The following is a 23,352-nucleotide window of genomic DNA, read 5'->3' as shown; positions in this document are numbered from 1 at the left end:
ATTTTTCTCTCCTTAAGAAGATATCAAGGATAAATAATAATTTATAATTGCCTTAGTCTCCCCATCCAAAAAAAAAGTACAGTTGATTGCGTTCTCACATTTTATGCTGTGACTTACAATGTGGTATCATTTGTGGTTTGCTGATATGAGTGTGAACAACCCTAAAATAGTTTTTTTCACTTTTTCTTTCTTTTGTGTTTTTCTGTATGCACTGGAGTAAAAAAGTATCCAAAGTAACTTGATTGCAGTCTGCATCATGCTAAAGACTTCAAATTCTACATAAATCCTTCTATTTTGTCTGTATTTGTGAAAAAAGAACATGGACCTGAGTGAAATCACTTGAGACTGATGGTTTTGGTTCCTCTCTCTTCAGGTTTCCATCCATGAAAACATAATGGCTGTCAAGTTCCAGGAGTTTCAGAATGCCTTGATTCACCGGGAGTAGAAGAAGAAGAAGAGGAAAAGAAGTACAAAGGAAAACAATAGACATGTTTGAGGGTCTGTCGGTTGAAACTGTTATTTCTGCTAATAGGATGTTTTGCATTTTAAAGCTGACTTCCATTCCAACTATGCTTAGCAGATTTGGATGACCACAGACTGTTTAAAAACTAACTACATTTGTGAAAGAGAGGTACATAGCAGATTAATTACACTGGAGAGAGCTTGGTGTGGTTTGGAGATTTGAACTCTTCTTTACCCCGTCAGAAGCTCACTCCAGCCCTCACTTACCATCTTTATTCATGATAGTCATGAGTTTGCCAGCTCAACAGAAAGCCAACACAAAGAGGACAGGCAAACGCATCACTTTCTTTAATGACCAGGGCGTTGCAATGAAAGAACCTTCTCAGCGCTCAGAGAACTCCTACTATGGCATGGGGGCCCCTCCCTCAGAGTCAGGGCACAATGAGGCTGCGGGTGTGGAAAGCTCCACTGCTGATGCACCACATATGTTTCTCAATTCTGTCATTTTCAGCCCAGAGAAGGGCAGCCAGAACCGAGGCCATTATCAACAGACTATGCCAATGAAGTGGTCACACCAGGAGCTACCCCAGCAACCTCAGCAGAGACCTGCAGCCTGGTCTCAAGGTGTCACAACGACAACTTGGGCTCAGAGCTATGCTCCATACATGGGAGCGCAGACTGGTTTAGTAAAGCAGGTACCTGAAGGTATTGCAATTCCACAGCAGCAGCCGGCCACCATTAGGATGTCGGAAAAGCAACAGCAGGCACCTACCACGGGCGGAGAAGCCTTTAGAGATGCTTCTAAAGGTCTGGACTGGGAACAGCAGACGCAAGTGTTTCAGCAGGGTCACAAGCCTGCTTTTTTCAATCCCCAGCAGAATGTGACATCCACCACAGGGAGCACATCAGTGCTTCAGCCCTTTCAGTTAGCTTTTGGGCAGCCCAGGCAAAACTTGGCAGCAGGTTATTATCCAGTATTCCGTGGCAACAGAACCTTGCAAAATGTGAATTTTGTAAACAGCCCCCAAACAAATCCCCAAAATCGAATTCAGCAGCAACTTCAGCAGCAGCAAATTCAGCAGCAGCAAATCCAGAGAATGATGCTCCATAAACAGCAAATTCAAACACAGCAGCTAGTACAACAACAACAACAACATCAAAAACTGCTGCAACATCAGCAACAGACACAACAACTTGCGCAATCACAACAGACACAGCCACAGCAGCAAGCACAACATTTAAATCAGATCCAGCAGCAGTCGATACAAATGCCACATCAGATACAAATACAACAAGCACAGCCACTTCAACAGCAACTGCAGCAACATGTGCAAAAATCTCAGCAACAGCAAGTGCAACAGCCTCAATCACTAAATCAGCAAAAAGCTGAACAACTTCAAAAGCTTCCACAGAATCAGCAAGTAGTGGAATATTCTACTGCTGGCACACAACCGCAGTCACTTTCCCAAACTGATCAATCTACAGGGCAATCCCAAGACACACCTGAATCAACACAGCTGCAAGATAATGCTCCTCAGTACCGTCCTGCTCTTTCTCAGGCACCCACCGAGACACAACAACCTGGACCAAGGCGGTCTCGGCGCCTCTCCAAAGAGGGTGGAGGACAGGCAACGGAGAATCCCATCCTTATGCCTGCTGAGCAACAGACTCAGGGCTCTCATAATGGAGGCACTGAAGCAAGCGAAGTTGGAGCAAAGCAGGCCATCCGAGCTGCTCCTACTGGGGTCATCCAGAGCACGCGGCGAAAGAGGAGGGTTTCCCAAGAGGCCAATCTGGAAACGTTGGCACAGAAGGCATCTGAGATGGAGTCCTTACCTTCACACACCGTCAAGGTAAGATCAGCAAGACGCTGTAATATAGAAGCATGTTTATTGTGCCCCACTGATCGTAAAAAGAATAAATATAACATAACTGTGGTCACTCGTGCGTGGAAGACGTGCTTGATAGCATAGAACATTTTTCACATTTGCGTACTGGTTCTGCAGGTTTCACCACTGTAGTGTAGCAGAAAGCAAAACGTGCAGAACGTGAATAGAACAGGTGTTTTAGCTCGCATGTTCATTCAATCCTCTGCCTATGCTGATGCAAACACATCGTGATGTATTCTGCCATTAGGCATACACTCGGCAAATCTCTCTTACGCGTTAAATGTATATTTATAAAACCGTAGACTTGCTTAGACATGTAATTTAGGGTCATAGAATAATTTTTCAGTACTGTTTTCTCTTTTAATTTTCCTTGAAGGAGCAGCTAAAGGATGTATTAGTTTTCTATTAGGTATTAGACTGCACAGTACTGAAGATTGGGCCTGTGTCGACTTTAGAGTTCCTCCCTTTAAACTCAGGGTGGAGTTGGAAGTTGGCAGGAGCGTTCGAACCTCCCTGGCTAAAATGCCCTAACTTGGCCCAGGTTTCTGAATAAAATGTGTGGGTGCAAAAGCAAAAATGTAATTTTACGTATGACATAAATACAGAGTAGTAAAATTGGTAAAGTATATATCATCCAGTTTTTGAGTGGCTACAGAGTATTTTCATGTCATACATCACACATATATCGTCTGTATCTTATTATGTATTTATTAATAGATTCAAACCAAAAGAATGAACAACCACTGTAAGAATTTCAATGTGTTGGTTGCACATCCATCTGTGACTCCCGATTGACTCACTGTAGCTGTTAACATATGTATAGATTTATTTTAGATGAGTAATTTATAATAAAAAAAAACTGGTTAGAATATGCTTGAATATGCCTATTGAATATGTCTAGACATGTTTGAGTCTTTTTTTCGGTTCTATTGTTTCTAACGTAAAGACTCGGTTTACATTGCTAGGGCATGTTAACTGGTAAGTTTGTGTTACATAAGCCTTTTTTTAAGAAGGTCAGCAGCTTCAGTAACAATAGATTGGGTGTGTGGGTGCATGTGCTACTGACCTCAGGCACTGCATGAGTAGCCCTAAAAAATAACCCATGCTAACCAGTGCAGCAAACGAGAGGAAAATCTTATACCTGCCCACACTTGTATGCTCTTCACAAGTAGGTAAATATTTCTCAAGAAGTTTTGGAATAGATTGTTGCTATTGTGTATGTGAGCCAGGACACGGAGAAGGTTAAGTGCTGGAAATTCCTACTGTTGCAAACCTTAAATGTCTACTGCAGCAGAAAAATATGTCTTATCAATTAAATCAGACTGTGATTTGTTTTTTGTCGGGTGTTTTTTTATTCAGATTGATTATACGATTTTTCTTTTTATAGGTTTAAATTATGGAGTCTATCCATAGTAGAAGTCTATTATTATTATTATTATTATTATTATTCAGTTCTGTGAAATGTTTTTTTTTTTTTTTTTTTTTACTTGCTTTGGTTTGGTCCCTCAGAGAATCAGGAAATGTCTAGAGAATACAGGAAACAGAGCCTATGCAGGAAGGTTTGTTCTGTTCCTCAGAGCGAAATTGTATTTCAAATAAAGAGGATTTGAAAATTTGTGGTAATCGAGAACTGCATTTTTGTTTCTATTATGTGGACAAGCAGTTTAGTGAGAAGAAAGGAACTTTGGCATCGTGTGTACTGATATAACCACAATAAAGCTGAGATTTATTACACTGAGATCTTTCAGTTGCAGGACTTTGTTTAAACATGCTATTGATACAAGTCAGTTTAACATATTTGTACATGCTTGTTGCTTTCTTTAGTTACTACCTACAGAGAGAATTTGCTAGATCTTTTTTGTTGTTGGATTAAAAAGAAACACTGGATATCAAAATATCAGCCAATATACTGTACAGTTAGCCTGAAGCATCAGGATTAACTCTCTGATCTTACTTTATGTACCAAAGACACAACACAAAAGCTCATGTAATAACCTGCAGTATGTGAGAAATGAAGGTGCCTGAAACGGACTATAATGCCTGCGCTTATGCCTCTAATCACTCAATACCCATTTTATTTTCAACAAATATCTTCTTTTAAAAAAATTCCCTTTAGTTTGATTAAAATAAGGTCCCATTAGAATACATTCTAATCATGTATTACATTTTTGTAATTCTTTTGCCAGTCTGTGTTTATGTGTAAAGGTTTTTCGTGATGCGTGTTTCATGTGTCTAGGAGTCTCACAGGTCCTGGAGCCCACCAGCATCAGGTCCAGGGGTTGGAGAGCTGGAGGGTTTGAGTGCCAAACGTGTGAGAGATGAGAGCTTGGTCCCTCTGGTCATCCCAGTGTCAGTTCCTGTACAGCGAGCAGATCCCACCTCTGTGGACCAGGAGCAATCCTCTCTGTCTGCCAGCTGGCCCCAACGGCACAGCGAGTCAAACCGGACGGACCACAAGCCCTCCGTCATTGTCACGCGCCGCCGCTCGCTACGCAACTCTCTGTCTGAGAGCTCGAACCAGGTGAGTTTGTCTCTGAACAGCATCAGCGATCCTCTGATCAGGATCTTTTTTGATTTTTTGATCCACTGTATCCGCCATCAGCTAAAACCAGGATTAAAGACTCCATCATAATCCCTAATGTTTGTTTTTTCATCCTTTGAAATCTAATCCAGACATGTTCTCCTTCCCTCCATCATGTTTCCACTTTCTCTTGCCACCACAAAGACTGAATAAGCAAATACAAAATAAAATAATAAAACAAATGTTTCCATGCTGTTAGTCACTGCATGTCTGCCTCCCTTCACATTCCAGAACGGCGGAGCTGAACTCGGTGGCGACGTAGATGGCAAATCGTCCAAGGCGAAACGGCGTCCTCGGCCGGAGCCGCTCTTCATCCCTCCGCCCAAAGTGAGCACGCTGATCGCTCCACCTGTTTACTCCAGTATTACATCTTACCAGAGCCACCTTCGCTCACCAGTAAGGCTGGCTGATAACCCGCTCACGCTGCCCCCTTACACCCCTCCACCCATCCTCAGCCCTGTGAGAGAGGGCTCGGGCCTTTACTTCTCCACCATCCTCTCTGCCGCTGTAGCAGGATCACAGGGCCTACCGCCGCCAGCTACGCCCAAATCAGCCACTCGTAGCCTCCTTCGCTCTAGTGAGTGTCCCTCACATGCATCTACTGTGTTGTGTTTTACTATTTCTGAACTTGTTGAGCAAACACTGGAGTAGATCTGAAAGTGGATTCTGCATGCATGCAGGAATAATTGTTGGTGCATTGCAATGCAGATGATGTTGTAATTAACCCTGGCTGTAATTGTGTCAGTGATGGAGTCATTTGTTTTTGTTGTTCTGCGTATAGACAGCACTGAGATTACGCCTCCTGTGTTGTCTGCTATGAATGAGGCTACTCCTGTCAGCCTTGAGCCGTAAGTACTGACGACGTCTCACACTCTCTCTCTCTCTCCCTCTCACACACACACACACACATACTGTTAAATCCTTGACCCATTTCCACATCCAAGTAGAAGTGCAGTAGGCATTATTTAAAGGAACAGCATTCTGTCTCTCACTTCCACCTCTCACGCACGTACTTTTGTAAGTGTTCAGCCTTTAACCATAACTGTTCAGTCTGTCTGTGCCTGGATGTGTGTGTTTTGTAACGGTTGGCAGAAAAACTGCTATTCTTACTGCATTCAGCTTGATTGTAAACTGTTTCAGTGTCACTCATCTTGGCTGTGGTAGTGTTTGTGTTTCTCTCTCTCTCTCTCTCTCTCTCGCTCGCTCGCTCGCTCGCTCTCTGTCTGTCTGTCTGTGTGTTGTGGGATTTCAGCAGAGAGAATAGTGGAGGTATCATCTCTGACTGGTACCAACTGATTTTCCTGTCTTAATGTTTAGCCCTGTGTGACCACACACACACACACACACACACACACACACACACACACACACACACACACACACAAACATGATCCAAGAGGCATATCCTGGAGGAAATTTGTATCTGCAAATCTTCAGATCTTGTGTAATCTTCAGGTGTTGTGTAAAAAGGTTTATGTAGTTGTCCAAAAACATAACTTCTTATAAACAACTCCGTACACGTCACTTTAAACCATTCTAATAATATTTGTACAATAATGCATGGTTAACATTTTAAATCTTTAAAAAAAAAGATTTAGATATAAAAATGGGGTATAATCTCTAGCTGTGTTAAAAATAACAGAATCAATATAACTGAAAATCCAGTTCAGTCTGCTGTCTCCTGGTCACATACGAGTGAGATTTCACTTGACTCCCAATTTGTATAATCATAATCGTAATTTATCTCCAGTGTTGACAAACTAGTTTCTACTATTCCAAAAACACACGAAATTAAGATAAGTTGCCTGGCTCGGTAACTACTACAATAACATGTCATCTTTATTCAATTCAATTCAATTTATTTGTATGGCGCTTTTAACAATTTCCCATTGTCTCAAAGCAGCTTTACAGAAGGATGGAAACTGATGCGAGAGAAAAAGAAATAAATATATAAATTTAATATATAAAAATAAATAAGTGAATATATACAATTAAAGTTTAAAATTAATTTATAAAAGATTAACTTAAAAGTTTAAATACTATATATCTATCCCTATCCCTAATGAGCAAGCCGGAGATGATGTGAGGAAGAAACCTTGAGAGAAACCAGGCTCAGACCGGAACCCATCCTCATTTGGGTCACACGCTACAGTAAATATTGTAAAAGTAAATAATGTCCTTTCTACAACAGTGTATAATATTTCAACCGAGAGCTCCTGAGGAGCTAATGGGTCATCGTAAACTGATTGCTGATCTTTATGTTGTCCATTGAATATTAACATGTTCTTTAGTCATTTAACATGTGTTTGAGTCACAGTTAGCAAACCACATAGACCAATTTGACTCATACTGCATTTTTTTGTACAAGATTATCCTCACCTGAGGTTTTTTAATTTCTCTACAGAAGTAATGAGCGGTCACCAAACCTAGCACTTGTTTTTTATTTCTCTCGTGGTATTCTTAGTCTGCAACCTTCAGTACGTCACTCTAGATAAGAGCATCTGCCAACTGCTGTAACTGTAGATGTAATTCACACTCATTTACCCAGTTGCCTTAAAACATTGCGTAATTTTCCAGACATTTTTTTTCAATTTTGAGCTCTTTGTTTGTTTAGATTAGTTTCATCTCAAATCCAGTATTGTTGAATATTCCCTCCTCTATGATTTCTTGCAACAGTTCTGTTCCTGATGTGTAGTTGAATGTAGTTTTAGAGGCGTTCCCTTAAGCCACCTATAAACCCTCTTATCTGTCTGATCTCTGCATTTAGACAGAAATATAAATCAGCCTTTAGTGACTTGGAGCAGAAGGCTATGAAGAGCATGGAGTGCTAATGTTCAGTAAACGATCCAAGGCCAAAGTATACTCACTCTTGCGGGTCTATATCATAGAAACGCAGCTCTTCCAGGCTGATAATTTCCCAGCATTACCCAACAGGGTGGTAAAGCAGCCTGTGTTAAATTGTCACCTACATGAAGCACACCTCTGAGGTTATCCTAAAAATAGCCTCTTTAAAAGCTGACGTTGCATTTGTAATGTGAATGAATAAAAAAAAGAAATGAACAATAATTCACTAGATATCTGAGCATCTTTTTCAACATGTTAATCAAATGAGCAAATTAGGTGCAAAGAAGGAAAGATTTGCATGTAGAATATGGATTTTTTTGCTAGAGACTGTGGGAAAAAAAAAAAAATTTTGGTCATAGTAAGATTTCCGACATGACATCTCTGCATAGATTAGTCAAGAATTTTAGTTGTTTTCACTTTGTGTTTCATTTTGAACCCTAGATCATGATCGGTAAGGCAGAAAGGCTTGGCGGTGAAAAGATTTACAAAGAATACAGATGATTTATATTGCAAATAGACTTCATTGTTTAGTTTTCTAACAAAATGCATGATTTATTTTTAATAGATTTCCTCTTTATTTGCAATACGGTGTACCTTATAAGGACTATTGTTAATTGCATTGTTACTGCTACTATTAATAGCATTAATTATAGCATACAATTTCGACATTTTCTGTTTTTGAATTTCTCTCTCTCTCTCGCTCTCTCTCAGACGGATCAACATTGGGCAGAGATACCAGGCGGAGGTGCCTGAGCTGAAGGAACGCTCTGCTGCACAGCTCGACCCACACAAGGCTGAGCTGGTGTGGGCGCCGCTGCCTGAGCTGGAGTCCAAAGGCCAGCAGCAGGAGAGAGGTAGCTCTATTCAAACATAACACTCTGCTTTTCTACTTGAGTGCGTTTTAAACTGAAAGTTGTAAAGAGAAGCTTTTTCCTTGTTTTGTGGTTGTATAACTACATCTCTCTAGTGTCAAAACTATTACTAAACAGACAGCAGAGGAACGCATCCCTTTGTGTGTACATGTAAGAAATGGAAATGTTTATTAGCAATTTATTTAACAGTAGCTAAAAGAACAGACACAATGTTGTTTGTTACCAAACCTGGTGAATAATAACCAGCTCTCTCTTGTCACTGGGAGTCACAAGTTTTCAAGGTTTCAGTATGTGAGTGTCGATTTGCATTTACACATCTAGGTGACAAATGGAGAAAAAAACAAGATGGTTTACTACATAAGGTGACTTGTGCACCTTATGTATAAGGTCCAAAAGTGCAACTGTGCAACCAGGAAATTCTCATTTTAATAAGTCTATCTTGTTAAAGCCATCACCTAGCATCGTACTTATAAGTTTCTCAAAAGCTCCTTGTTACACAACTCTACTTGACTACATATATACAATTGTAGAAAGGAAGTTATTTAATCTGGTGACACCCAGATGAAGATGAGTCCTTTTGAGCCTGGTTCCTCTCAAGGTTCCTCCTCATATTGCCTTAAGGAGTTTTTCCTTCCCACCGTTGCCTCTGACTTGCTCCTTATGGATAAATATAATTTGAAACTATCATTTTTATTCTGAATTTTTATACTTTTGTAAAACTGCTTTGAGACAAAGTGCTGTACAATAAAACTGAATTTAACTAAATCACAATAGTAATATTTCATAATAATAAAGGTGAACAGTGTGATTAACTATTAATTATGAAGCCAAACAACGACAGTGAAATGTCCACTAGAGCATAACAAAGACTCCAGGTTACTTTATCAGTCCTGCGCTGTTCTCGTGGTACACACGTCTCATGCTCTTTACCACGACTCTGTAGATCAGTCCTACTACAATATGCTATACCTCTCTACTGTATGTAGTGTGGACTGAGAGTCCAGCACTGACGATCAGTCAGACAAAATGCACTCGCATCACATTCAACCCCATTTCTATACCTACAGTATGGACAGATTTGTCATAGTTCTGATTAAGATCTTGGAAGTCTTTTTGAGTGACTGAAGGTCTTGTCACCTGCTTACCTGCTTCTTTCCCAGTCCAAACATTTTAATTGTTTAATTGTCACAAGGTGTACTGGAGCTTATATCTGTGCTCAGGATGTTGCTCCCATGATTGCAGATTTTTCCTTTAATTTGTCACTTGTCTGTAGATTGATAGATGTGTGTTGTTTTTCATGTGGATTTATGTTTCTGCAGTGAGTGACCTCATGCACCTGGCCTGCTCCAGTGCACTGTGTGGAGGAGGGACCAATCAGGAGCTGGCCATGCACTGTCTCCACGAGTGCAAGGGTGATATCATGGTGAGTGTGAGATGATGAAAGATTTCACCAGCATGATCCCAATTACATGCACCACCATGGTCCTCTAAACCCATTTTTCTTACTATAGTATTTTATAAAATATCCACAGGCATACAAACGGAGCGATCATGTGATCCTTGGCTGCATTCCGCTGCGTTTGGCCGTGGGGCGTTATGTCACGTGTTCGAGGGGCTGAATAATCACTGTTTCAATGCCTGCATATTCACATAAGCACAAACGAAGGGAATTAGATATGTGATTGTGTGTGCTTTTATGTTCACACAGCTGAACCAGCAACAGCAGCACAGAGGCCAGCCTGATAGTGCTGAGCTGTCAGCTTTGCTGCCATAGCAACCTGTTGTCAATACCAGAGACGCGTTCTAGAACACGTGCTACCGTGTTTAAGCTACGAGCTGTTTTGATCTGAATGCATGTTCTGTTGCACGGTTTTGACCCCTTCTTTTCCCCACAGTAGCGAAGTACAGTATGTTGTACTTTAGATATACTAGGGTGCCATGTGATATTCCAGCATACTGCCCAGTAACATTGACGTGTGTACAGGTGTTTAGTGCTGCATGGACCAAACAATGAGAGACGAAAAAAAGAAGTGACCGGAGTGTCACGTTTCACTGTGGTTGGAGATTGAAGTTACTGGATGCAATAAGGAAGGACTTCGTTTTTGAAAATTTCGATAGAATGGGTGCCATAGTGTTGCTGTGTCAAAGCTCCAGGGTTACAGACTGTTTGGATTGTCGCTTCCCAAAAAACTTGCTGGAAGGTGGATTGCTTCTAGGATTGAATGAGTGCTGGAATGTTACTGGCAGCCCATCCCCACAGGGTGTAGTCCTGCCTCGACTCATAAAAGGCTCAGGATCCACAGTAAACAAAACTAAAAGTGCTTAATGAATAAAAGAATGAGTGAATTTATGGAAATATTACAATAAAATGTTCATCCGATTACCTTCTGTTTATTCACCCAGAGATGCACTGTTGCACTGTTTCCTTGCAGTAATTTACTGTCATTGGGCTGTGATGTGTTTGTGTTTGTAATGTTGCAGCTCTACTGTCATCCAATCAAAGTGCTCCAATTTTACTTTTGCACTACTTTTGGTTCATGTAATTACTTGGATTTCGTCCTGACCACAACTCCACCAGATAGACTTCCCGGCTCAAAAGATCGGTGTTGCTCATCACACATCGTTGGTGGTGTGCATGCTGCTCCTGTGCAAGCCTTTACAACTCACTTTTACTTTTGTTCCCATTCTCTGCAACTTGGCTCAGATGATATGTTTATGTGTACTTCTGCAGAAGTACAAATCAGCCCTCTGTGTTTACTGTTACTTATTATTTATACTCATGAGGCTTGTGCTAGGGATCTGCTGTTTAAGAAGGAATTGGAATCTGTGCTCAAGGAAACAGACATGGAGAGATTTGTCCTTTTCTGTGTGCCATGCATGTTTTGCAACTCATAGATTACAGTGAAGATGCAGGGAGAGAGAGAGAGAGGTAGAGAGGAATATTAGCCACTGGCGGGTGCCGCTTGGTTAAACGCCTACAGTGAAACACTCTTGCCTACGTTGCCAAGGAGATAGTGTGTCTGGCTCTATGTTTCTCTTTCTCCTTTCTTTGTCTTTCATTTTCATTTTCATTCTCTCTCTCTCTCTCTCTCTCTCTCTCTCTCTCTCTCTCGCTTTATGCTGCATGTGCGAGATATCGTACTCTTTTGTTCTCATGTCTTATATAATTAAATCCTTCACAGCTACCCATAACTTTGTCATGTTATTGTCTTCCACAGCACTGGCCATTGATTTAATGCTTTATTATGAAATCTTTTTATTTTTTTTTTTAGGGAGCCGTTGCGCTTCTTCTGTTGAAAAACCCCATCTTTCCCAAATCTCACCCTCTGGCAGATTACCACTACTCCGGTAAGTACCCAACTCCTCATTTTGTTTCTGCCTTTATTATTCCGTCTAGCCCGCCTTCTGAGCTTGACCCAGTAGGGACTTGCCGGAATTTCATGCAGTTTTCTGTCTCAGCTATAAACCGTACCAGCTGAATACTGGGGGAGGGCAGGGGTGGCTGGGATTACTGGAGGAAGGAGTGGGGGTGGGTAGGGTTGCCTGTTGGAGCTGTACAGAGTGGGTGAGGGGAGAGAGAGGAGGGCGAAAGAGACAGCGTGGGCAGCGTGTTGGCGGGGCCGTGTGTGCTTAATCCATAGACGAGGACAGGAGCACTATTGTTCATGTGCCAATATGTGTCCTGGCTGTGTGCCTTGTGTGTATCTGCGTGAATGTGTGTGTTTATGCGCACAAGCTCGTTTGCATCAGACTTTGCAGTAATTGCCTGACTCATGTCCTGGTTCTCTTCATCTCTTCATCAGGCTCAGACAACTGGACACCTGAGGAGAGACGCTTTTTCAACAAGGGCATCTCTACCTACAAGAAGGACTTCTTCATGGTGCAGAAAATGGTATCAGATCACATTTCAGTATCTCAAAGTGAAGCCTTTTATTACAAAAGAAAAAAAGGCATGTTTCTTTCACATAGACAGCCAGCAAGCGAAAAGGCACAGACACTGAGCTGTAATGTAACCCTTCGTTTACAGAACATTTATAATTATTATGATATTATTATTATTATCTATTAATGAACAGCGCTTAAGCAACCAGAACACAGTATTCACATTCCTCCTGAATAAAAAAAGCAGGTTGTTGTTACCCTTGTAGTTTATAATGAAATAAAACAATGCTGTTTTAGATACTGACATGGCTACGTGCTTCTCTGTGGCATTGTTGAACGTGATAACCAGCAGTAACTTTTGTACAGTAGTTAGGGGTGGAGTCAGGACCTCATCAGATATAAATAAATATATATAAAAAAGCCAGTTTGCATTTAACAAGAAATTGAGATCTGATTAAAACTAATATATACTTTAAGCATGAAGTTTATTTATAGCTTTTTGAGCTTTTATGTGCCTGCACACTTTCTTACACTGTTCAACTTCTTTTCACTTTCTCTCTAACCTTCCTTCCTTTAACACTTAACACCTAGGCCAATGTTCACACAACCTCAAACTGCTCAGCATAAATAAAGATACATGGTAAAGGTTTGGATTTTATGCCTTATTTGTCTGAACACTTGAGCTTGATTTAGAAAGGTGAGAAATTGGACCATGAGGACATCACAACATTTGCAATATATTACATTTAAACTTATATATGTTGGATTAGATTGTTTTATTATATGTATTATATATTGATTTTACTTGATCTAGATAATTCTATAGTATATAAATATATTTTTACTGGTGCACACTGCTGGTATGGACAGTGTAAAAGCAGGTCATTGTGTGTGTGTCTCTCTCTATCTGTTTCTCTGTTTCTCTCTCTGTCTCTCTCATAATAATACGTTGTTTTATTATATGTATTATATATTGATTTTACTTGATTTAGATAATACTATATTATCTAAATATATTTTTACTGGTGCACACTGCCGGTGTGGACAGTGCAAAAGCAGGTCATCGTGTCTCTCCTCCCATCCCTCCCTCCCTCCCTCTCTCTCTCTTTCTCTCTATCTGTTTCTCTCTCTCTCTCACTCTGTCTCTCTCTCTTTCTCTCTCTCTGTCTCTCTCTCTTTCTCTCTATCTGTTTCTCTCTCTCTCTCTCTCTCTCTCTCTCTCACCTGGCTCAATCTTTTGCTCTGATGCATTATTTGTGCAGTACATGTCTGATTTGCTTGGTCCTCTGTTCACCCACCACATTGTTGTTTTCTGGTTGATTTTGAAGATAAACTCCAAGACAGTGGCTCAGTGTGTAGAGTTCTACTACACCTATAAGAAGCAGGTGAAGATCGGCAGGAACGGAACACTCCTCTACGGCGAAGCAGAACTTCCTGAAACACGGCCCACAGAGGAGGAGGTGGACTATAAAGTAAGCCTGGTTTTCTATACGTGTGTGTTAAAGCTCATGTTGACTGCTACAGCATGGTTGGGTTTGTAAACTTCTCTGTCTTGAACAGGGTTCACAGAGATTTGATATGCGAAAGGAAGAGGAAGAGGACAGGAAGTGGGAGGTGTCAGGGGACAGGAAGCGAGAAAGCAGCCCTGACAGGGTGACACAATGTCTACAGGCCAGTGAAAGTGTGAGTATCAAGTTGTCCAAGCCTTGGAATAAGTACAAAGTTGGAAGTGTATCTATTATTTAAGAGTATCTATTAAAATACATCTGTAACTCTTATGTATATTATAAATGGAAAAAAAAAACACAAACAAACAATATACAGCTCACTGAAATCCAGAAGAAGCAACATCTGTTTGGTGCCCTCTTGTGGCTAACAGCTTGATGCAGTTCTAGTTGTATTAAGAGACCAGTATACTGTGGATTTATTTGCTGAAATACTAAGCAGTGATAAAAACAAACAAACAAAAAAACATGCCCATTACTGACTGTAATCCTCTTATGCTTCAGACTCGTGCATTACTGGTTCTAAGGAATCAGGAGGATGGAAGACGGGAGCATCCAGCAGTTGCGGTAAGCCACGCCCCCACAGTTCCGCCGAAACCCCGGCCTGAGAGCACTGTGCGGAAAAGCGGCGTCGGAACAAAAGGCTCTGCAGGACAAGAGGGAGAATTTCCCTGCAAGAAATGTGGAAGGTGAGACAGCAGCATATGTGCAAGTGTTTAATTAGCCCCACCTTTATGTGAAGAATCTGAAGAGCGCATGTGATCCAGATGTTCCAGATGTTTTAACTTTAGTCATGTCACAGATAACCCTGTCAATACCCTATGTATTATTGTTGTCTTATTTGTGACGTGACTTTAAGGTGAGAAATAAATATTAACATGATCTACAAATTAGAGGTGTGTCATATAGCCATGACCTTTTCAGATCATTTCTAAGTTGATTATGGATCATTTTTTGTTGATGATGGAAGGCAAAGGTACACAAAATTGTTCTTACAGTGGTCATGATGAGCAACTAGCTTGACTGTGTGGCGATTATGTGTGGCGATAATACCTTGGCATTATAGACTGTTGAAATATTAATACCTCTAAATACCAAACATCTATTTATGTCTTCTTCTATTGCACTGTCCACTTTATTAGCTGCACTACTGCACTTTTCTGCTGTTATCTAATCAACCAATCACATGGCAACATCACAATGCAAAAAAAAAACATACAGGTGAAGGACAAGAGCTTCAGTTAATGTTCATATCAAGCATCAGAAAGAAAGTGTCATCTCTGCTACTTTAATCATTGCGTTGTTGTTGATACCAGATTGGCTGGTTTAACTATTTCAGAAACTGCTGATTTTCTGGGATTTTCACACACAACAGTCTTTAGAGTTTACACAGAAATGTGCAAAAACATAGTGAGAGACAGCTCTGAAGGTGTAAAAGCACTGTTGATAAGGGAGGGTCAGAGGAAATTTAGCCAGATTGGTTTAGATCATTCATATAAACACTCTGCATCGCAGTGGTGAGCAGAAAAGCATCTCAGCATGCACAGAACATTGAACCACTTGATGTGGATGAGCTCCAATAGCAGAAGACCAGATCAGGTTCCTCAAGAACAGGGATCTGTGGTTATCGTTGGCACGGACTCATCAAAACAGATTTTTTTTTTTTTTTTTTTCCTTAGAAAAAATGTCCAGTCTTTTTCCAAGTCTTTACTGCAGGCAAAAACGTTTCTCAATATCTCATTATCTCATTATAAATCGCTCCACATCAATGCTTTTCTAGCTAGCTCTTCATCTCGGTTTGTCACGTGTGTATCTGAGAGATTTCTGTTTCACGGTCTGATGCCTAATTTATGCTTAACAGATCCACACTGGTACAAGCAGGCGTCAAAAACGTTGTGCTCACGGTAGTCGTGGCAGCTTTTAGTCACTGTGTCATGTGCACAAACATTTTTTAATGACCTGTGATCACACTGCCGGCGTATGTCATTGCACATCTGCCATGTATCGACTGAAAATAATTTTAAACTGTTAGAATGTGTTGTTTTTATTGTGCAACCCTGTTTTTCCGAAGTGAAGATGTTTTGCAATGTTTTAAGGCAAATGTGTCACTTCCCTTTGTAGTTTTGCTCGAATGCAGAATCAAACCATGAGGTTCATCCTCATGACTTACAACCCTCTGATATGGGTTCTTGACATCTCTGAAGCAACAGTTCAAGAGCTTTATTATCTGTTTTGTCGTACCTTTTTGCCTGTATCAGTTTAATAGTGTCTAATAGGGAAAGTCTGTGAGTCATTGGCATCAGAGTATGTAAAAGTTGAGAGACATCTGATCTCATCTGATCCCAGTAAGTGGTCTCTTGTCAGTAAAGGCAATGCCTGGCTCTGTTATCAACTGTCTCTTAGCAACTGCAAGTTAGGACCAGTGTTAAATGCCATGCCTTCTGCTGTCTGCCTGTCTGCCTAGTGACTGAGCCACTGAGGGCAGGTTGTGTGTATGTATTCGTGTGCACGTGGATGATTTGGAATATGAAAACATCTCGTACGCTCACTCTGCCCACCAGCCCACTCACCATTGGCCGCTGCTGCTCATTTGCATTTTGCCAGTGCATCTGCTCTCGCTTTTATCAAATAGACGAATCTCGCTCATACTTTCCGCTTATCACAGTCTGCGCTCGCATTCTGTGAACTCTTCGTAGTCAGGGGTTTACGTGAAGCATCAAATCAAGCAATCCGTCTTGATCATCCAACCTCTTCCACATGTGGCAGTAACATGAGAAATATATATATTAATTAATAAAAGGTTTGTAATACAGTATCAGCTATTGTGGTGTGATCCATTACCACCAAGAGCTACCTAAGTGCCAACAAATCAATTTTTAATCATCTAATAATGAGTATAATGAGAATAACATGTCGTTCCTGTATAAAGGTGAGTAGTTACATTGACGATGAAACAAGTTATTTCCTGTTATTACTATAAACACTCATTCTCTCACCAACCTCCTCTTGAAGTTTATGAAAAAAGTGGCTTGTTACATCACTGAGAAACCACAAAACTCAAAACCCTTTGTCCTGAAGACTTTCCTGTCAGAAAACATAAAGAAAAACAGTTACCTCTGACAGGATTGCACAGACTCTTCAAACATGTGAAATAAATGTCTCCTCTGAAAAAAACTGCACACACACTGCAGTAAAAGAAACTTCTAAAGATGATACATTGCAGTTTATTATATGAGATTACTGTAGATATGTTGGTTAAGAGAACCTGTTGGTTTACCTATAGTATGCATGACATAATTTAGTCATCTCTGTTTGCTGGCTGTCCTAAATGATTCCTGTGTCGGTGTTTCTGCAGAATATTCTATAAGGTGAAAAGCCGGAGTGCTCACATGAAGAGCCATGCTGAGCAGGAGAAGAAGGCAGCGGCTCTCAGGCAGCGGGAGGCAGAGGAGCGCGCGGCAGCGGCTGCAGCAGCGTTAATGGCTGCTCAACAGAACGGATCACGAGCGGAACAAGCAGCGACGCGGCGAGCCAGCAGTGAGGACTCGTCAGACGAGGAAGACTCTACAGACGATGAAGACTGGCATTAGCAAATACTTTTCCTGCATGGTAGAGATTGGACACTTCTCCAGCATGACCTGATACATTGGTCTGTGTGTAAGAATAACTGGGAGATGGTACATAAACAGCTTCAGGGACTAACTTACTCCCTTAATGTGTGTGTGTATGTGAAAGAGTGTGAGAAACATTCAGGGTTTCTCAGTCAGACATAGGGCTATAGGGAGTATAAGCCAAGGGTGTGTGTGCATATGTGTCTGCGTGTGTCTGCGTGCCAGAGAGTTTGTGTCAAAGAGAGGCATTCAACAAGGGTTTCTCATTTAGACGTGTGTGTGTGGTTAGGGGCAGTACCAAACACTGTCCTGTCCACTTTCAGACCCCTTACACACACTGGGTACAGCCCAGGAGTTCCACCTGCTTCTCCTGCCCACTGTTTCGTCACAGTCTCGCTTCAGCCCTTTATTACCCGCTGTGACTCGGGTCTCCATGCAGTCAGCGCTCTGGACACTGCAAGACTTGCAAACCGGCAAAGATGGAGGACGGACTAATGTCCTCTTGATTTTTCTAAATGAAATCTGTTTGTGACTCTTTTACGGTTGACTGCCAAAAGCTTACACAGCTGTATTTTGTGCACCTTTTTTTTTGTACTGCCGTAACTTTTGGCTTTGGTGTTTTTGTTCTGTTTACTTCTGGTCACCTCGCTGATGCCTTGGATGTTTGACACTTTTAATCGTGACATGACAATCAATTTTACAAAGGTTCTTTTTTTATATATCCAACAAAGTATCATTGTTTTTGATATATTCCTTATTAATATTATTATTGTTATTAGTGTTGTCATTGTACTGTTTTATTGTTTATGGGTAAGGTAACCTTTTTTTTGTTTTGAAATCTTTTTATCATTCAACTATTAGTTTATTTAAGACTTTTGCTACCTGTGTTTGCCGTTTATAAAGCTTCTCTAAGGTGTCGGGCAGAAAAAGGCAGAACCCCGAGGATGAAAGTGCAATAGAACAATTTGAAATATTGATGCAAATGTGCTGCCACTCCTCCCTCCTCCTTCTCCTCCTTCTCTCTCTTTCTCCTCCTCCATCTCCTTCAGTCCTTGTCCATCTCCATCATAATCTGAACTTGAACTGAATTCTAATGCAGCCTCGATTGAACAAGATTATTTGAAGATATTTATTTACTGTCATTTTTCTGGGGGGAAGAACAAATGTGCTTGAGTGGCTAAAGAATGATGTGTGACATGTTTCTAGCACTGTGCTGTGTCACAGACACTGCTGGACAAGCACTTGGTAATATTACCATGGCAACAGAGGCTGCTAAACCCCCCCATCCTCTAAGAACAGCCACACTGTGGGAAATGGCTCCAATTACTGCTCATCACACTTCAGTCTGCTATGCACTCTGTGTGTATGTGTGTGTGTGTGTGTGTGGGTGGATGTTGAATGTGTTTTTGCACACATATGTGTATGTGTGCATGTATGTGTGGATGTGTATGGGTGTTAACACCAATAATAAAAACTGTTTCAAACTCAAAGCCAAGTGAGAAGGAGACACTTCCAGATCTGTTTAGATTTTTTTTTTTTCAATTCCTGTGAAGAGATTGACCTGCTCTTTCATATGGATGTTGTGGTAAGACGATCTAGCCACAGTTTTTTTTTTTTTTGTAATTTATTATTATTATTATTTTTTTTTTTACATTTTCACAATTTTTCTCATTTTAAAAAATATATATAATTAATATAACAGGTAAATAAATGCAAGACTTGCTGCCATGGAGCGACTGTTTTTAATTCAGCTAGCTTTTATTCAGCCAAGGGAAATGCTTGTATAGGTAATAAATATATATATAAAATGTATATATACACACGTGCGTGTGTATATGTATATATATATATATATGTATATATGTATATATATATATATATGTATATATATATATATATATATATATATATATATATATATATATATATATATATGTATACACATATACATATATATACACATACACATATAGTGTATATATATGTATATGTGTATATATATATATATATGTATATGTATATATGTATATGTATATATATACATATGTATGTATGTATGTATATATATATATATATATATATATATATATATATATATATATATATATATATATAAAAATTGTGTGTGCTTGTGTATGAGAATGAAACTGTATACTTTCGATGCTATTTTTATAGGGGCTCATACACTAATGTTGACCTACATAGATGTGCTTTTTACTACAGTATAACTTATTTGTGTTGATAGATGATCAATTATTGTTTTGAAATAATAAATATGTTCAAAAAATAGAATCTTTTGTAAAGGCATCTTTTTTTATCAGAATTTTGCAAAGTTAACACTTCCAAAATCAACATAAAGTAAACATAGATCCAAAATCAATCAACCACAATATGCCTTTGATTTGATCTCACGTGAACTTCAGTTCCTTTTGATTAAAAACACTATAGCCAGTACTCTGGAGTTAGGGCCAGGTACGGTTCAAGGCACAAAGGTTTTACACAGTAATTATGGGAGTGCAACAATATATACATAGCACAATTCAGAAAGTTATTCTGAAATCATCATAGCATAATGTTACTGCACAAACTTCCTAATACCAAAACCTGCCACAAAAATTTCTCGTGCTATAATCAGGCCTCAGCCTGTGGATTGTGCAGTAGAGATCTATAAGCTCATGTATATATACAAATGTTTGTGTACATTATATATATATATATATATATATATATATATATATATATATATATATATATATATATATATATATAAGCATTTTCATTGGCTGAATAAATGCTAGCTGAATTCGCTCCATGGCTGCAAATCCTGCATTTGTTTACTTCTTATATTAATTATATATATTTTTTTAAATGTGAAAAAACCTTGGCTAAATCTTCTTAACACAATGCCCCTGGCCTGTCCATATGAAAGAGCAGATAAATCCCTTCACAAGAATTTTAAAAAATCTAAACAGATCTGGAAGTGTTTGGCTTCTGTGTATTCTAGTTGATTTAGTCTGATCTCATTCAAATCATTCATTCATTCATTCACTCATTTTCTACCGCTTATCCGAACTACCTCGGGTCACGGGGAGCCTGTGCCTATCTCAGGCGTCATCGGGCATCAAGGCAGGATACACCCTGGACGGAGTGCCAACCCATCGCAGGGCACACACACTCATTCACTCACGCAATCACACACTAGGGACAATTTTCCAGAGATGCCAATCAACCTACCATGCATGTCTTTGGACCGGGGGAGGAAACCGGAGAACCCGGAGGAAACCCCCGAGGCACGGGGAGAACATGCAAACTCCACACACACAAGGCGGAGGCGGGAATCGAACCCCCAACCCTGGAGGTGTGAGGCAAACGTGCTAACCACTAAGCCACCGTGCCCCCCTCATTCAAATCAATATTATATAAATTGTATATTGATTTATATATACTTTATATCAGTTAATTATATAATTTTTTTTAAATGTGTGGATATAAATTTTCTACCTGTACCTGGCAAAAAAAGGCTTTGCCGATTGATTGGGTCTGTTTTTGGCAGCTGGTGCTAATCAGAATAGACAAGATTATATTGGTTTGAAAACACATTTTCTGAGTTAGTTATTTAAAAGAATACACTGTGGGTGGTCTAAGTCCATCTCTCACCTCATATCGTGAATCATATTGAATCATATCGAAATGTAGAACTCATATTGGCTTTCCAAATGATTTGCAGTACAGACATCACTGTTATAACAGATCTAGCAGAACCACCTGTCAGTTAAGGTGGTATTATTAAAGTGCTTTGTGAAACTTTACTTGCAGATAATTTGCAAAGATGACCTAAATATAGCAGTCATATTCAGATTAACCCTAGTTGTAATTTTAAACACTAAATCATCACACAGTACTGGGACTGGCAGTTAAGGCAGTTATGAAAAGGTGATTTTTCTGGAATTCCCCTGCACTTCTACAGAGCTTTAAAGAGTTTCACTGTAAGGTTAGGGTTTTGTTGAGGTCACTGGCTAACAGTAAGTCAAAAACCTGACTGAAACCTCCTTTTATAAAAACCTATTTTCTGATGGTACAAAGAAATGGATTCACAATGAATCTAAATATGGTTTTCTATCCATAATGCCTCAGGTATTTCGTAATTGCCTCTAAAAATCACTAGATGGAGTCAGTCATCTATTGTAAACTAACCCCAACAGAGTGTAGAAGTATCTGTGTGTGTGTTTGTGTGTGAAAGGGGAAGTCAGTCGTGGGTCAGTCCCAAGACTGAAACCCACAACCTTAGGGTTAGGAGTCAAACTCTCAAACCATTAGGCCACGACTGCCCTGCCGCTTGACTATTTCCTGACTTTTATCTGATTACAGGCACATAAACACCTTATCAGCCCAGAGCTGACATACCTTGGGGGAAACTTCAAAAGGCTGTGTAGATTTAAATAGGAAACAGTATACACAATCGCTTTTCAGTTTGTATGTGATGCATTCTATCAGACAAATCATTTTGACTGAAACTATGCCCCTTACAGAAGTGGAAACAAAACAGCTGGAACAGCTGGATGACAACTCAAGTTCTCCCCTTGCTTGCATTTAGAGCTTGTTCAGAAATGATAGTAATTCATTTCTGTTCACTGTTAATTTTATACTGAGCAAAACCCTAATTTCAGACATGTAGGATGTTGCACTGCTGTATATATACACACACAAAGATGTTAGAGATTATAGTTAATTCTAAACTTAGAAACTACTTATAAACCTATTACTAATTTATTGATTTATTTTTTTTAGAATGTTTCTATCCTTCTGAAAAGCTGCTTTGAGACAATGTCCAACTGTCCTTGACCCTGGAAAAATATATAAAAAAAAACATGAATCATGCAATGAAAGATACCTGGTACATAGTGCAGGGTCTCCACAAGGCAACTCGTTTGTTATTCCATAAGGCCACATATAAAACTGGATGCAGGTTTAAAATTATTCATCACTGGAATGTCAGTTTTCAAGCAATGAGGGAGCTCATGAAAAGAAACCTTTCATGTTGTCTTTCATCTTCCCATTTTTGAAACAAAACTGCCCCATAATTATGTTTAGATTGGTGAAATTTCATTTGAAGTGATGCAATAGATCATAGACCTCAGATGATAAATTGCACTTATTCTGTTCAACTGACCTTGTGTTGACTTTTGAAGTCCACTTGACCATTTCCTGACTTTTATCTGATTATAGGCACATAAACACCCTATCAGCCTAGAGCTGACATACCTTGGGGGAAACGTCAAAAGGCTGTGTAGATTGAAATAGGAAACAGTATACACAATCACTTTTCAGTTTGTACGTGATATATTCTATCAGCCAAATCATTTTGACTGAAACTATGCTCCTTACAGAAGTAGAAACAAAACATCTGGATCAGCTGGACAACAACTCAAGAGAGCTTGTGCAGAAATGATAGTAATGGTGCACCAGGCCTATCTGACATTTCCTGTTCACATTGTTAATTTTATAACTCTCATTAGGTACCATAAATAATAGACAGCAGGAGCTGGCCTGGAGAACTGTAGCACCGCTGCTACGCCAGCCAAAAGCTGCTGAGCCTCCTCGGAGTTTCATCATCCCAGCAGGTTTAGAGTTTCTTTAAGGAAGCCCTAATCCATACTCCAGAAACAGAAACGTGGTAACCTTTCACATGCACAATGTTTGTCCTTC

At 39.8% G+C, this 23,352-nt stretch overlaps 1 protein-coding gene across 3 annotated transcripts in view; it reads left to right on the top strand.

Moving 5' to 3' along the window:
* Positions 1-19,136, top strand: part of mideasb (mitotic deacetylase associated SANT domain protein b) — a 23,943-nt gene extending 4,807 nt beyond the window's left edge. For all 3 annotated transcript variants that reach the window (XM_060879981.1, XM_060879982.1, XM_060879980.1), the window contains 12 exons: positions 374-2,315; positions 4,588-4,872; positions 5,164-5,509; positions 5,714-5,780; positions 8,488-8,630; positions 9,968-10,071; positions 11,921-11,996; positions 12,452-12,540; positions 13,859-14,002; positions 14,091-14,213; positions 14,540-14,724; positions 17,391-19,136. In XM_060879981.1, coding sequence (XP_060735964.1) covers positions 741-2,315; positions 4,588-4,872; positions 5,164-5,509; positions 5,714-5,780; positions 8,488-8,630; positions 9,968-10,071; positions 11,921-11,996; positions 12,452-12,540; positions 13,859-14,002; positions 14,091-14,213; positions 14,540-14,724; positions 17,391-17,625 — 3,372 coding nt within the window. In that variant the 5' untranslated portion in view covers positions 374-740 and the 3' untranslated portion in view covers positions 17,626-19,136. The remainder of the gene's footprint in view (positions 1-373; positions 2,316-4,587; positions 4,873-5,163; positions 5,510-5,713; positions 5,781-8,487; positions 8,631-9,967; positions 10,072-11,920; positions 11,997-12,451; positions 12,541-13,858; positions 14,003-14,090; positions 14,214-14,539; positions 14,725-17,390) is intronic.
* The last annotated feature ends 4,216 nt before the right edge of the window (positions 19,137-23,352 follow it).

Source organism: Tachysurus vachellii, chromosome 10 (genome assembly GCF_030014155.1).
Source record: "Tachysurus vachellii isolate PV-2020 chromosome 10, HZAU_Pvac_v1, whole genome shotgun sequence".
NCBI classification, from domain to species: Eukaryota; Metazoa; Chordata; class Actinopteri; order Siluriformes; family Bagridae; genus Tachysurus; species Tachysurus vachellii.
This window is presented reverse-complemented; position numbering and strand designations above follow the sequence as displayed.